This window comes from Chelonia mydas, chromosome 17, assembly GCF_015237465.2.
Source record: "Chelonia mydas isolate rCheMyd1 chromosome 17, rCheMyd1.pri.v2, whole genome shotgun sequence".
NCBI lineage: Eukaryota > Metazoa > Chordata > Testudines > Cheloniidae > Chelonia > Chelonia mydas.
The window spans coordinates 22,818,136-22,834,022 of NC_051257.2; the positions used below are offsets into that span (position 1 = coordinate 22,818,136).

At 48.9% G+C, this 15,887-nt stretch overlaps 1 protein-coding gene across 2 annotated transcripts in view; it reads right to left on the reverse strand.

The window, feature by feature from the left end:
- Positions 1-14,174, reverse strand: part of LOC102933916 (eosinophil peroxidase) — an 80,058-nt gene extending 65,884 nt beyond the window's left edge. Inside the window, exons 1-3 of one of the 2 annotated variants that reach the window (XM_043531291.1) lie at positions 13,901-14,174; positions 5,029-5,106; positions 865-958 (exon numbers count right to left, since the gene is read on the reverse strand). In XM_043531291.1, the coding sequence (XP_043387226.1) occupies positions 865-958; positions 5,029-5,106; positions 13,901-13,907 (179 nt within the window). In that variant the 5' untranslated portion in view covers positions 13,908-14,174. Of the gene's footprint in view, positions 1-864; positions 959-5,028; positions 5,107-8,211; positions 8,234-13,900 lie in introns of those variants that run through there. The other variant, XM_043531292.1, reaches the window with a different exon arrangement.
- Positions 14,175-15,887: the final 1,713 nt, after the last annotated feature.

The window sequence follows — 15,887 nt, forward strand, 5'->3', positions numbered from 1 at the left end:
ATGAGGGCGCCACTCTAGGGGGTTCCCCTGCCGTCCTGATGGGAGCGGCTAAGGGGGAAAGTTTCCAATGTCCATGCACGCAGCGCGCGCACACCTAATTAGAATGGACGTGAACAATCACTCAAAGAAGAACTTTGCATTATGACCTGATTTGTTCAGCTGTGCTGATTCCCCAGGTTTTCAATGTGTGTTAATTATGTGGAAAGTTTGCAGGGTTGAATAAGGTGTCTGGAAGCTAGATGGGGCCCAGGAATACCTGTGACTCAAAAAAAAGTGATTTGTTAAAATTTAGCTGAAAACCCTCAGAAGATTCAGTCTTTGCTCCCAGATTAAGTGTTGTAAATTGAGGAAGATGCACTGTATTCTTAGATGAAAAACTGAACCCAACCTTAACTATGGAATAGCTGCTGGCAATTACATAACAATTATGTCAGAGCACAGGTAACCATGATGCTCACAGGCAGGTCTTGCATACACGAGAGGCCCATAGGGACAGACTGTCTCTGTCCCTCCATCTCTTTTACTGTCATTTTCTACTAAGGACAGTTAAATGCCACCTTATTGACACCCCTTTTGTAGCCCTGCTCGAGAATGTCACCAATCACAGATTAGGGCTCAGGCATTGTCCTACTTGCAACCTGGAGTAGAAGAGTGCCTTGGACTAGGGTCAGATATTGGACTGCAGCATATTACATATGGAGAATTACTGTGTGCCAGATTTTGACACCTGTGCTCAGGATGAGTTGCACCTTACTCTGCAAATAGTGACACTGAAATCAATGGAGCTACCTACTCGTGGAGCAGGGAGCTATTCACCATGCAGAAGGGTATGAGAGGCTGACCCTCTGTAAACAGGGAACTCACCGGTTCCGGGTGTACTTATATGCTGCATCCACCAGCTGCTTGGCTTCATCAACACTGCTCAGAAGGGACGGAGCCGACAGCATCCCTGAGATATCTAGTCCAAAGAGAAGAAGGAGCATGACATGAGGACAACTCCTTCCCACAAGTTCACTCCACAAATCAGGATTTGCTGTATATATTGGAGCAAGTCTCCGCCCATCACAAGTTGAATCTTCCCTGAGGCTCACTATCTGGCCTCTGTCCCACTCTCCTCAGATCGTATACTCACTCTTACAGCTATTCAATACCCACAGAGCTTGGACATTCAAAGATTAGGTTTCCTTTGTACTATTAGCTCTCCCATATAGATTCATAGATATTTAGGTCAGAAGGGACCATTATGATCATCCAGTCTGACCTCCTGCACAATGCAGGCCACAGAATTTCACCCACCACTCCTACAAAAAAAAAAACCTCACACCTATATCTGTGCTATTGAAGTCTTCAAATCGTAGTTTAAAGGCTTCAAGGAGCAGAGAATCCTCCAGCAAGTGACCCGTGCCCCATGCTACAGAGGAAGGCGAAAAACCTCCAGGGCCTTCCAATCTGCCCTGGAGGAAAATTCCTTCCCGACCCCAAATATGGCGATCAGCTAAACCCTGAGCATATGGGCAAGATTCATCAGCCAGATACTACAGAAAATTCTTTCCCGGGTAACTTGGATCTTACCCCATCTAAAAACCCATCACAGGCCATTGGGCCTATTTACCATGAATATAGTACATGTTGTATCAAATTCTACCCAAAATTACTGACGTGCTTTGAAACTTGACTCCAGTTTAATGTAGCTTTTGTCTGAGAATTGCCCTGTTCTCTTTGCACCATTATTTCTCCACATGGTACCTACTGGGGCAGGTTCTGCCTAGTTGCTTCTATGTGCCCAAGCTGAACTGAAGAGCACTGTGTAGCTTGAAAGCTTGTCTCTTTTACCAACAGATACTGCTCCAGTAAAAGACATTATCTCATCCACCTTGTCTCTCTAGCTGAAACAGGCATTTATAGACCAGAACAGGTTTGGATTTCTTTTAAGTTTAGACTTTACTCTGAATTTCTTGGGTTCATAACAATTGTTTATGGGATAGTTACAACATCCCCGTTATGTTTGTTATCATAAACTACTGATACGTACTCTGAAACTCGATTTCACTTTAATGTAGCTTTTGTCTGAGAATCATCTTGATTTTAAAAAAATAATAATTTGCTTTTCATTTTTATGGCCAGATCTACTGGTTCAGGCTAACGTTTTTCTGCCCCTCGGAAGCAGCACAAAGCAGCGAGTACTGGCCATGGAAGTTGGGTTTACAGCTGCTTTGCATCTCCACAGTATAGCAAAGCAGTTGGAATACACCTTTTCCTCCCTCTTTCCTGTCCACATTCCCCTGAAGACACATTCTGGTTTCCACCTCCCTCCTGCTATCCCCTGTGTACCACTACACATGCTCCCCTCCTCCCCGCTCCCCCGAATAAGTCTGGTGCAATGGGTAGTTTCTGAAATGAAAGGTACAGAGCTAATTGTCTTTCCCATTATTCTTCATCACTGAAAGTCTGGAAGAACAATGAGAGAAGACAGACCTTTTGCAAAAGGGAAATTCATAGTGAGTTTCTCTGAAAAAAATTATTATTCTTCAGCCTCTGCCAAAAAAGAAACTTTCAGTTATGAAGAACAATGAAGAATTCACAATTTATGCTAAAAATTATTTGTGGCATTACGCCCCATATTCTTCACAGTATTATTATTATGATATGAATATGGCATAATTATGATATATTTGGTACAAGATAAGGCATGTGAGATATCATTGAAGAGGTTATGATTTACTGAATATGATTATCCTATTTGTATGCATGTATCATTCTGGTATCTGAAGTTAGATATATTGAAATGTGCTTACACCTGGGGAACACCCACTAGACAGAATGCAATCAGTCTAGATGGCTGGCTGGGAAGGGCCATTAGGGAAAACAATAGGTCTTAGAAGATGCTAATCTCCCACGGGGGAGCCTTTCTGAGGAGCTACAAACAGCCTCTGATTCATGGCTGCTGTGGCCTTACAGAGACATGTGGCCAAGTCACCTGGTACTGGACTCCATCATAGAATACCAGTGTTTTTTCATTGAAAGGCATGGGAACTAAAGTTGGAGACAAAGGGTTTCCGCCATTTGCAAAAACTATTTAAGGCAGGGGAGTGACATCATTGGGGTTCTTCTTGGATTCCCCGCCCAAGGGAGACTGCTGGAAACGTCTGAGGAACAAGGACTGGAACTGGGGAGAAGGGCTGGACCCAAGCTAGAGGGGTTTCTAGCCTGTGAAAGAAATAACGGGTTTTAAGTTGCAAGCACGTGCGGCTTGCTCTCAAGACTCTGCAAACTGCCTAAATCAACAATTAGGGTGAGAATTTGCTACTGATATCCAATTTCTTTAGTATATTAAGCTTAGATTGCATTTTTGTTTAGTTGCAAGGTAATCTGCTTTGATCTGTTTGCTATCTCTTATAATCACTTAAAATCTATCTTTTGTAATTAATAAACTTGTTTTTGTTTTGTCTAAAACCAGCGTGTGGACATTATAACTTGGGGCAGAAAACGTTTGCATCTCTCTCTCCACGTTGAGGAAGGGGGCAAACTTCATGAGCTTACAGTTCTCTGTGCAGTTCTCTGTGCAGCACAAGACTGTATAATTTTGGGTTTACCCTCCAGAGGTGTGGTGTGCCTGAGAAGCTCGTAAGTACCCTAGTTGTATAGCCTTCCCATGCAGATTTATATGTAAAGTCTCAGAAAATTCCTTCCAGATTCAAAGAGTAAGTGCTATAAATTTGGGAGACCAGGCTGCATTTTTCATCCCTGGATGGTCCCTCTAAGGACAGTGGGCCCAGCTTTCTTGTGTCTGCAGCTGGACCTGATTAGGAATGTGGGGTGGCATCTGGGGCCAAGGAAGGCAGAAGGAAATTTGGGTAAGAGAGGATAGGAAAAGCCTGGGGGTTGGAGAAGGAGGGAGGCCAGGAGAGACTTGCCTGCTGCCCTCCCCAAGCCAAGAAAGCCAAAGGGCTGAAGAAGGCTGAGGGCCAGGGGAGCAGCAAGGGGGTTGCCCAATGACTTGTCCAAGTCTGAGAACAGACAGTGCGAGAGAGTGCTGGACCATCTCCTGGAGGAGAAAGGATGCCAGGTAGGAAAAGCAGGGAGTTCCTGATGGACAGAGCAGGGAAGGATTTCAGATAGAAGGAGCTAGGGGGCTCCTGGATAAAAAGCAGACTAGGACTTAAGAAGAGCCCTGGGGCTGGTGGAAGGTCTTGGAGCTGAACAGATGCTGTGTTGATGGGCTGTATTCAAGGACTTGGAGAACGGTTTGAATTGTTGACATTAATAAACCAGCCCAAGCAGAGGTATTATTGCCCACAAGAAAGCCACTAGTGAAGTTCTTGAGCACCATGAGGAGGAAAAGCTGACAGGGCCCCTGCAAATATTATGCCTGTCACAAGGGAGCAATTAGGGATAAAGAGAATCTGTCTGAAGCCTTGTGGCTCTGTGGTTAAGATTGAGTTGAGTTCTGCACTTAAACCAAGTGTCTGAATCCCTGCTTTAAGAGCAAAACTCAGATTAATCTGAACTGCGCAGCCACAACTGGTGCCTCCATAATTAAATGCGGAGAAATCTGTAGCTAAGGTTGAGTTTTGCACTTAAAGCAGGGAGATTCAGGCTCTGTTAGGTATGCAGCATGCAGCACATCCTCCCTAACATTATAGCATTTGCTCTCTGAGTACTGATCGAATATAAATAAAACCAATAACATCTCTGTTCGACATGGCTGAACAGCAACAGGACACTAGCTGTCAGAAACTCGCCATCCTGTAGAATGACCAGTGCAGGAGAGGGAAAGGGCACTTGGGTCTAAGCGATTCTGAAAAGGCAAATTATCAACTGCTGGTTTGTTTTCCTGAGCAAGCTGTTTATTTCTTTTGTGGTTCAGCGTTTCTCTAGGGAAGATTTCTGTGCAGGTGACATGTTTAATTCCTGATGCCATTGTAATTTTGCACTTTTTCCTTCTCAAAAATATAAACCACTTTTTTAAAAAAAATCTTTTTCAAACTTATTATAGAGAGCAGGAGGGGCAGGAGAAAGGGGCAATACCATTCAAGGAAGGTCCAGATCCCTGGCACAGGCTCAGCAATACCAGGAATCCGAAGAGGGTGATTGCTGGCTTCATCCCTGGAAAGATACACAAATACACCTGGGTTAGTGGCAATGAAGGGTGTCAAGGATTCACAGATTTCACCCACCCATCAAAAGAGCTCAATGCCCAGAGCTCTGACTGCCCCTCTCCTCGGTAAGGTTCAACTCCAGGCCAAAATCTCCTCCCTTTGGGTACAGATGGAGTCAGCTCCCAAGAAGTGAGGGGTTATTTTCAACCCAGAAGAGAGCCACTGCAATGGTACACGGCAGCCTAATCCTCGGCTCATTCATACCACTGCAAGTCAGGCATAACTCCACCGAAGTCAATGGCATTACATTGGTATAAAACCACTGGGCAAGGAGCTGGAAGCCCAGTAGGTGAGTGCCTGCACCTCAGCCCCACTGCTCAGGTGGTACGTCCTCTTGCTATTATCTGGTGACAACAGCAGAAAAGCTCATTGCATCACACCCTTTTGATGTGTGAAGTCACTTCCACTGTGTTCAGTGGTGTGTCCCACAGGAGCACCTCCTGCGTGCATCGCTCCCTGAGGAGCTGTGAGGGCAGTGGTACCCTCCTGCGTGCATCCCTCCCTGAAGAGCTGTGAGGACAGTAGTCCCCTTCTGTGGAGCAGGAGTGACTTGTAAAAGGCTCAGTTCTGAAAATGTAAAAACTAGAATAAGAACTGGCCAAGAGAGGTGTAGCAGGAGAAAGACTGAGCCACCCTCCTCCCTGCTCCACAGGTAACTTTGGTGGGGCACGGACAGGGCAGTGGACCCAGCTGGGCACAAGGTAGGGGGTCGCTGGGGAAGGCTCCGGGAGCAGAGTCTCTCTGCACAGCCAGAGGTAGGGATATTGCTCATGCCCCTCCCTCTGCTGAGATGTCCACGCGGGCACGGGCACTCCAGGGAGACACTGGTGCTGTGAGTCAGGCTGGAGCTGGCTGCCCAAGCCCAGAGGCACGTTCTCCCTGCTCCTGTGGTCCCAGCCTCCCAGGAGTCAGAGGGATTGGCTGTCCTGGCCCAGGGAGGTGGGGCTGGAAGTTCCTCCCAGGGGCAACACACTGTGCCCCCCCAGTATCAGCAGGCATGAGTCATCTATGCCTGAGACCTTTAAAAGAGCTCAAGTGTCAGGATTAGTGTGGGGAGCACAAGTAACATCTAAATCCATGAACGATGCCAGGGATGCTGGTGGTATGGGGATGCCCTCTACAGCTTGGACTGTCAGGAGCAGATGAATGGTGCTAAATGAGTAGTCGTACAGCAGGGCCTACAAGCCTCAGCTGGGATCAGCCCCATCGTGCCAGGCTCTCTCTCTATATAGTGAGAGACAGGCCTTGGTCCACAGACTTTACAAACCAACCAGACAAGAGGGCACAGAGAGATCAGGTGTTGCAGCCAAGGTCCCCAGGAGTCTAGAGCAGTTCCAGCAAATGAACCCTGAGTCTTAGTCAGTACAAAACCGCCCTTCTTCTCCACCTAGCCTTCTCTTTAGCAGGGAGCTGAGTATCATGGAGTCATACAATCTAAGGGGCCATTGTGATCATCTCATCTAAAGCACAGGCCATTGGACTTCCAAGAACCAATTCCTGTTTGAACTAGGGCTGATCTTTCAGAAAACCCACCAATCTTGATTAAAAATAGTCAGTGATGGAGAATCCGCCACAACTCCTGGTAAACTGTTCCAATGGCTGTTAAAAATATTCCTTATTTCCAGTCTGAATTTCTCCAGCTTCACTTTGCAGCCATTGGATCATGTTACACCTGTCTCTGCTAGACTGAAGAGCACTCTTTTATCAAATTTTTCTTCCCCATGTAGTTACCTACAGTCAGTGATCAAGTCACCCCTTAACCTTCTCTTTGTTAAACTAAATAGATTGAACTCCTTGAGTCTATCACCATAGGGCAGGGGTGGGCAAACAGCCAGGCGTGGCCCAGCCCCCGCCTCCTATCTGACCCCCCCCGCTTCTCAACCCCTGATGGCTCCCCCAGGACTCCTGCCCCATCCACCACCCCCTGCTCCCTATCCCCTGACTACCCCCGGACTCCTCACCCCTGACTGCCCCCTGCTGCCCCATCCAATCTCCCCCATTCCTGACTGCCCCCCCAGGACCCCTGCCCCATCCAATCCCCCTGTTCCCTGCCCTCTGACCGCCCCGATCCCTATCCACACCCCAACCCCTGACCACACCCCCGAACTCCCCTGCCCTCTATCCAACCCCCGCTACCCCCTTACCACACTGCCTGGAGCACCAGTGGCTGGCGGCGCTACAGTCATGCCGCCCAGAACACCGGGTTAGGCCATGGCTCTGCAACTGCACTGCCCGGCCACCCAGAGCATGGTGCCGGCAGCGCAGTGCACTGAGGCTGCGAGGGAGAGGGAACAGCAGGGGAGGGGCCGGGGACTAGCCTCCCGGGCCAGGAGCTCAGGGGCCAGGCAGGAAGGTCCCGTGTGCCATATATGGCTCACGGGTCATAGTTTGCCCACCTGTGCTACAGGACATAATTTACAAGACTTTAATTATTCTTGTGGCTCTTTGAACTTTCTCCAATTTATCAACATCCTTCTTGAATTGTGGACACCATTCTGAACACAAGAGTCCAGCAGCAGTCGCACCAGTGCCAAATACAGAAGTAGAATAACTTCTCTATTCCTATCCAAGATTTCCTGTTTATACAGCAAAGGATTGCACTAGCCCAAAGGTCCCCGAACTGCGGGGTGAGCCCCCTAGGGGGGCATGGAGGAACCTTTGCAGGGAGGCGGGGGGCCAGCTCAGCCCCCACAAGGAGTGGGGAGAGAGCGCTATCCAACCCTGCCCTGCCACCAGCTCTGCTCTGGCCCCACCCCCAGCCATGGCCCCAGCTTCGTGACTCCACACCTGGCCAGGGGCCCAGCTGTCAGCCCCCAATGTGGCCCGGCTGCAGCTCTGTTCCTGGCCTCACCACTGCCTCCAGGCTCGGTCCCTGGCCGCAGCTCTGGCCACAGCCCCAGACCCACCCCCGGCAGCAGTAGGGTTGCCAGGTGTCCAGTTTTCTGCCAGAATGCCTGGTCAAAAAGGGACCCTGGCGGCTCCAGTCAGTGCTGCTGACCCGGCTGTTAAAAGTCCAGTCGGCAGTGCAGCAGGGCTACGGCAGGCTCCCTACCTCCCGCAGCTCTGTGTGGCTCCCAGAAGCAGCGGCATGTCCCCCCTCTGGCTCTTACACATAGAGGCAGCCTGGGGGCGCCACGCACTGCCCCCACCACAAGCGCCGGTTCAGCAGCTCCCATTGGCCGGGAACTGCAGCCAATGGGAGCTACGGGGGCAGCGCCTGAAGACAGAGCAGTGTGCAGAGCCTCCTGGCCACATCTCCACATAGGAGCCGGAGCAGGGTGTGATGTTAGTGACATGAACTGGGACCCTATAGATCATTGTTGCAAGTAAAGGCCTGTAGTGGCCCCAAATCTTACATAAAGGGCATCAAATAAGGTGTCTAAGACAAGGTCTAAGACAAATCCCCACCCTGGCCACGCCTCCTCCCCCAAGCGCACCATGTTCCCCCTCCTCCCCGCTCCCTCCTTGGCTTGCCACACAAAACAGCTGTTTTGCAGTGCAAGAGCTGGGAGGGAGTGGGGGAGAAGCAGGACCCAGAAACACGCTCAGGGGAGGAGGTGGAGCAGAGTCGGAGGTGAGCTAGGGTGGGGCGGGGAGCTTCCGGTGGGTTCAGAGCACCCACCAATTTTTCTCCGTGGGTGCTCCAGCCCCAGAGCACCCATAGAGTCAGTGCCTATGCCATCAGATATACAACTGACCCATTGAGAGAAGGCAGACACGCCTTGCGACTCAGCAAGGTGTGCAGGGACCTGCCTATGGACAGAACTCTGAGGGTTTTCCAGGCCATGTCCTGGGCAGCTCGTCCTTGGGACAAAGAAAGAGACCACATGGCAGGAGAATATAAAAGGCTGCTGCAGCTCCTCCATCTTGTCTTCAATCCTGCTTCCTACCTCTGGAGGGACTTCGCTGCACTGAAGCTTTGAACCAAGGATTGAAAGACCCATCCCAGCTGTGGAAGTTCTCCAGAGACTTGATTTGAACCTGCAGTTTATTCTATCACTGCTGCAAGCCTGAACCGAGAACTTGGCCATTACTGTATGTCATTGATTCCATTGAACCAATTCTAGCTCTCATCTCTATTTCTTTCCTTTTATGAATAAACCTTTCGATTTTAGATTCGAAAGGATTGGCAACAGCGTGATTTGTGGGTAAGATCTGATTTGTAAATTGCCCTGGGTCTGGGGCTTGGTCCTTTGGGATCGAGAGAACCTTTTTTCTTTTACTGGGACATAGGTTTTCATAACCATTTGTCCCCATAACGAGTGGCACTGGTGGTGATACTGGGAAACTGGGGTGTCTAAGGGAATTGCTTGTGTGACTTGTGGTTAGCCAGCGGGGTAAAACCAAAGTCTTCTCTGTCTGTCTGGTTGGGTTTGCCTTGGTGGGCATAGAAACCCCAGCCTGGGGCTGTAACTGCCCTGCTTTCAGCAATTCATCCTGAATTGGCACTCTCCGTTGGGTCCCGCCAGAACCAGCATCATTACAGGGGGACATGCCACTGCTTCCAGGAGCTGCTTGAGGTAAGGGCCGACTGGAGCCTGTACCCCTGAGCCTCTCCCCACAACCCAACCCTGATCCCTGCTCCCGCCTTCCAAACCCTTCAGTCCCAGCCCGAAGCACCCTCCCACACCCTAAATCCCTCATCCCCAGCCACAGCCCGTGCCCCCAGCCAGAGCCCTCACCCCCCCTGCACCCCAACGCCTTGCCCCAGCACGGTGAAAATGAGCGAGTGAGTGAGAGTGGGGAGAGGGAGCAACGGGGGGAGGGGGGGCTCAGAGAAGGGGCGGGGCCTCCGAGGAGGGGCAGGGCAGGGGGCAGGGCAAGGGTGTTCAGTTTTGTGTGAGTAGAAAGTTGGCAACTCTAGGCAGCAGACCCAGACTCCTCCCCCTCACCCCTGACTGTGGGCCCCCCCACCCCGAGACATGGCCCCACTCCTGGCCCTGACTCTGGAGGGTGGGGCATGGACAGGGGGAAGGGGAGACACCACCGTCAAAAGTTTGGGGAACCACACTACATTAGCCCTTTTGACCATGTTGCACTGGGAGCTCATGCTCAGCTGATTATCCTCCATTGTCTCCATGTTGACTCATCTGACCAACGTTTGTGAGTGATGCCGTCCTCCAGGGACCCCAACTCAGAGAATACAATGAGGGCCCAAACTACAACTCCCATAAGGCAATGCACTAGCAAAATGCAATTTAGTGGGTTTTTTTAACTGATCTGAAACAAAATGTTTTAGGTCAAGTTAATAAAATGACATATTCTGATTTGTGTTAAACTGACCCACAATGAAATATTACAATTTGATTTTCCCAATAGAAAATTGGAAATTTTTGGCAAAATTGAAAATTTCGCAAGGAAAATTTCAGTTTTTGTAGAATCTGTATTTTCTGTCAGAAAAGCATTCTGATGCATAATTCCCAGCCAGTGCCATTAATGGCATTAAGCACTTTAGAGTGTGCAAAACTGCTGAGATGGGGAGAGCAGGATTTTAACAGTGGGACTAATTCACAAGTTTTGCTAGAGCAGCATAACATAGAAGCTGGAATTCACAGAACCCACAAAAAGAAAAGGAGTACTTGTGGCACATTAGAGACTAACCAATTTATTTGAGCATAAGCTTTCATGAGCTACAGCTCACTTCATCGGATGCATACTGTGGAAAGTGTAGAAGATCTTTTTATATACACACAAAGCATGAAAAAATACCTCCTCCCACCCCACTCTCCTGCTGGTAATAGCTTATCTAAAGTGATCACTCTCCCTACAATGTGTATGATAATCAAGTTGGGCCATTTCCAGCACAAATCCAGGTTTTCTCACCCCCCCACCCCCCACACACAAACCCACTCTCCTGCTGGTAATAGCTTATCTAAAGTGACCACTCTCCTTGCAATGTGTATGATAATCAAGGTGGGCCATTTCCAGCACAAATCCAGGGTTTAACAAGAACGTCGGGGGGGGGAGGAAAAAACAAGGGGAAATAGGTTACCTTGCGTAATGACTTAGCCACTCCCAGTCTCTATTCAAGCCTAAGTTAATTGTATCAAATTTGGAAATGAATTCCAATTCAACAGTTTCTTGCTGGAGTCTGCATTTGAAGTTTTTTGGGAGACAGGCCAGTCCTTGCCTACAGACAGCCGCCCAGCCTGAAGCAAATACTCACTAGCAACCACATACCACACAACAGAACCACTAACCCAGGAACCTATCCTTGCAACAAAGCCCGTTGCCAACTGTGCCCACATATCTATTCAGGGGACACCATCACAGGGCCTAATAACATCAGCCACACTATCAGAGGCTCGTTCACCTGCACATCCACCAATGTGATGTATGCCATCATGTGCCAGCAGTGCCCCTCTGCCATGTACATTGGTCAAACTGGACAGTTTCTTCGTAAAAGAGTAAATGGACACAAATCAGATGTCAAGAATTATAACATTCATAAACCAGTCGGAGAACACTTCAATCTCTCTGGTCACGCGATTACAGACATGAAAGTTGTGATATTACAACAAAAAAACTTCCAATCCAGACTCCAGGGAGAAACTGTTGAATTGGAATTCATTTGCAAATTGGATACAATTAACTTAGGCTTGAATAGAGACTGGGAGTGGCTAAGTCATTATGCAAGGTAACCTATTTCCCCTTGTTTTTTCCTACCCCCCCCCCCCCGACGTTCTTGTTAAACCCTGGATTTGTGCTGGAGATGGCCCACCTTGATTATCATACACATTGTAAGGAGAGTGATCACTTTAGATAAGCTATTACCAGCAGGAGAGTGGGGTGGGAGGAGGTATTTTTTCATGCTTTGTGTGTATATAAAAAGATCTTCTACACTTTCCATAGTATGTATCCGATGAAGTGAGCTGTAGCTCACGAAAGCTCATGCTCAAATAAATTGGTTAGTCTCTAAGGTGCCACAAGTACTCCTTTTCTTTTTGCGGATACAGACTAACACGGCTGCTACTCTGAAACCTGACAGAACCCACAGGAGTTCCCAGAGCTGCTGTTCTGGGTACCACTCGCTGGGGACTAGGTGTTCTTACCCCAGCTCAAAGTTACAGGAGCCAGTTCTAGTCAGGAGCATGCAGTGGTGTTCACCCCGCCTCAGAGGAGCTGCTGGCTACTAGCTAGTGCCAGACGACCCTGATTCTGGGGATCAAAGGTCACTAAGCACCACTTTGCCTCCCAGGTGGCTGGGGGCCAGAGAGATCCCCAGTGGTTCCTCTAATTTGTGCTGTGCTGCAACTGCTCCCTATGGAGCCATCCAGCAGCAGAGACTATCTGGAGCAGTGTGCTCTGGCCACACCTCCGCCTTCCCTCAGATCACCCCCCAGCAGGCCCCTGGGCCTGGGGCTGAGCCAAGAGAGGTGTAGGGCCATGCTGCCCTCCTTGCACCAAGCTATACCCTGGCTTTGCATTTCCTGTAGGCCTGCAGAGCCAGTGTACAGGGCTCTCCGCGGCGGCCCAGTCAGGTCAGTGATGGTTCCAGACACAAGCAATGTTCGCAGCTATGGATGAATGCTGTGTGTGGCACGGGGTTGCCAACTTTCATGATATTTGTTGCTTTTCCTAGCCCCCAGCTCCTGAGTCATGTGATTATCTGAGAATCTCAGCTGTCATATGAGGTAGAAAAAGTGTAAATTTCTACACTAATTCTTGTAGAGAAAAGCTTGAAAACATGACCAGAGTGCAGGATAAAGCTCCAGAATCAGAAGCCAAAGGCATATTATTATTTTAAGCCAATCTCATGATTTCTGAAGCCTGACACATGAATCCTGAATCTTCTGGGTTGGCAGCATTGGTGATAACTGGAGAGGGTCGGGAATTTTTTGATTAAACATTTTTTTTTCACTCAGAAATGTTGATTTGTTGAAACTGAAACTGTTTGCAAAACAGTTTCAAGTCTGACAAAACACCTGGCTTAAAAAAATAAAATAAAATAAATTTTAAAAAAGAGATTAAAAAAAAGTCTTCAAATTGTCAGAATGGAAAGTTTCAGATTTTTGAGTCAAAATGACATTTCATTTTAAAATTTAAATAAACTTACACTAAAAGAGGTCTTTTTAATAAAGGAAAGAGTCCAAATCAAGACAAAATGTTTCAGAATTATAAAAATAAAATGTTTCTGTTGACCCAAACCCAATTTTTTTTCTCATTTTTTGGTTTTGGAAAATTTTCAAGCTTTTGATTTTTGTCACAGATCAGGCCAGGAAAAAATTTCAAAACTTTGAAAATGCTCCTTTTCCACCCAGCCCGCATCACGGTGTTTAATTCTCCCGCAGTGGCTACTCCAGACTGGTGAGACTATTCCAACACACCTAGAGGACAGGTCCTGGGTTGGGGGGACAGGGCTTGGCAGCCTCAGAAGCACAACAGTGGATGAAAGGAAAACATAACCAAACAACTCAGATCTCTGGCTGCTTTCCTTTGCCCCGACTCCCACAATGAAACAGCAGATCCCTGGTACAGTGCCTGGCTCAGCTGAACACTCTGCAGCCCTGGGAAGGCAAGCGTTACTACCAGACAGAGCCTGCTGGCCACACAGCAGAGACAGTGTCCAGCACAAGCACAGGTCACGTGCCGCAGAGGCTGCCACGCAGTGCGAAGCACCAGTAGCAGGGACTTAACCGAGCTTTCCACAAGCAGCTCCCTGCACACCCTCCTAACAACCATGCCATTTTAGCAGCAGTTCTGCTCAAGCACATACAAGCATTAAACCTGCAGCATCTCACCTGCCATCTTCTGTTCCTCTTCGCATTGCAGCCTGGACCCCTGCACTTTTATCTCAAGGCAGGGGCAGCTCCTGCTGGGCGGGACCGGCCAGGCTGTGGGAAATGCCCAGTTGGCATGAATTGGGCAGGGCCAAGAAAAAGCTCTGCCCACTTCTTGCCACCTCCCAACTCGTGATCCTGAAAGGACCAAGGCGTAGGGGCCGTGTCACTGGTGCGCCCTGGCTGCTGTGTGCAGCCAGAGAAGGCAAAGCAACCGGAGCATACGAGTGAGTCTGAAGGTGCAGCTCCACCCCACACCCCTCTGCCTGGCTGGAGGGAGCCTAGCGCTAAAGCAGTGATTCTGTCGGTTTTCTCAGGGAGAGCCCGAACTGAATGTTAGGGAGGTTTTAGTGGCAGAGTTGAGGGGCTGGGGCGACCCCAGGGGCTGTCTGGCATTTGCTTCCCCATTAGTTCTGTTAATCCCTCACTGCTGTTCCTGACTCTATGCGGAAGCTGCCTTGCCCCGGTCCCTGGGGAGTCTGTGCCACGAGCCCTAAGTGCCTTTCCTCCTATGCTGGACCTAGCCCTGTCCTTCCTCAGCTCCATGCTTTTGGTTCTTGTCTTCCTACTGATATAATGTATTATTCCTGCACTAGCCTAAAACATTCTTCATCTTCTCACAGGAGATGTTAGACCAGGTGCTTTAGTAAAATCAACTCATTGCAAGACAGAGCCTGAATTTCCCTGTTTATGTTACCACAGCTGACTTACACAACCGTGACCGTTCTTATGCAAACCTGCAGAGCTGGCAGATGGTTCAAGCTGGTATCTGTGCGTTTGCTCTGCGGTCTCACCCTACTTGCCCTTTGTAAGATGATCAATCTTTAGAAGAGGCCACTGAAACGTGTTCTGGCAGGCCTCTGCTGATATATGTGTTATGCAATGAAGAACTACTGCTTTCATATGGCATTTGAAAAGCAACGGCCTGGAGCTGTAACTGCATCTTGAGAGTCGAAAGCCAACCTAATGCTGCTGGAATAGCCAGGTGGATTCCCCCTTGTGCTGCCACTGCAAGCATGAATGTGACAGTCGAAGAACTTATTAAACCCCACTAAAAACCAGTGCCTGGCCTCACGATAACCGGATCTTCTGGGGGAGATTTTGTCTCTTGAAAGCTCCTGTCCATGTTCATTGTGGACTTCTCCCAGGAGCTGCCCACAGAACAACACTCTGAAGGAGCATGCATCTGAGATTCCCTTTGTGTTTTGGGGCACCTGTCTGCCAAACATCACCCTGAGCCCCAGAGCCCTGGCTGCTGCCATTTCCACCAAAATGGAATCATTACTGAGCCAGGCTGAGGTGACACCAGGAAACGTGGCAACACTCCCAGAGCAGAGACTTCTTGCCTAGCCCCGAGGGGATTCCCTGGTCTCACGAGCTGAAGGGATGCTCATGGGAACGTCAGGCTTTAAACATTCTAGACACCCCAATGATACAGACAGACCCTCAGTGGAGCTGGAAAAAAACAGAATGGTGTTTGTATTTGGGGTCTGTGTGTGTCCCTTAGTGAAGGGAAAAGGACCTAGGGGTGACAGTGGATGAGAAGCTGGATATGAGTCAGCAGTGTGCCCTTGTTGCCAAGAAGGCCAATGGCATTTTGGGATGTATAAGTAGGGGCATAGCGAGCAGATCGAGGGACGTGATCGTTCCCCTCTATTCGACATTGGTGAGGCCTCATCTGGAGTACTGTGTCCAGTTTTGGGCCCCACACTACAAGAAGGATGTGGATAAATTGGAGAGAGTCCAGCGAAGGGCAACAAAAATGATTAGGGGACTGGAACACATGACTTATGAGGAGAGGCTGAGGGAACTGGGATTGTTTAGTCTGCAGAAGAGAAGAATGAGGCAGGATTTGATAGCTGCTTTCAACTACCTGAGAGGTGGTTCCAGAGAGGATGGTTCTAGACTATTCTCAGTGGTAGAAGAGGACAGGACAAGGAGTAATGGT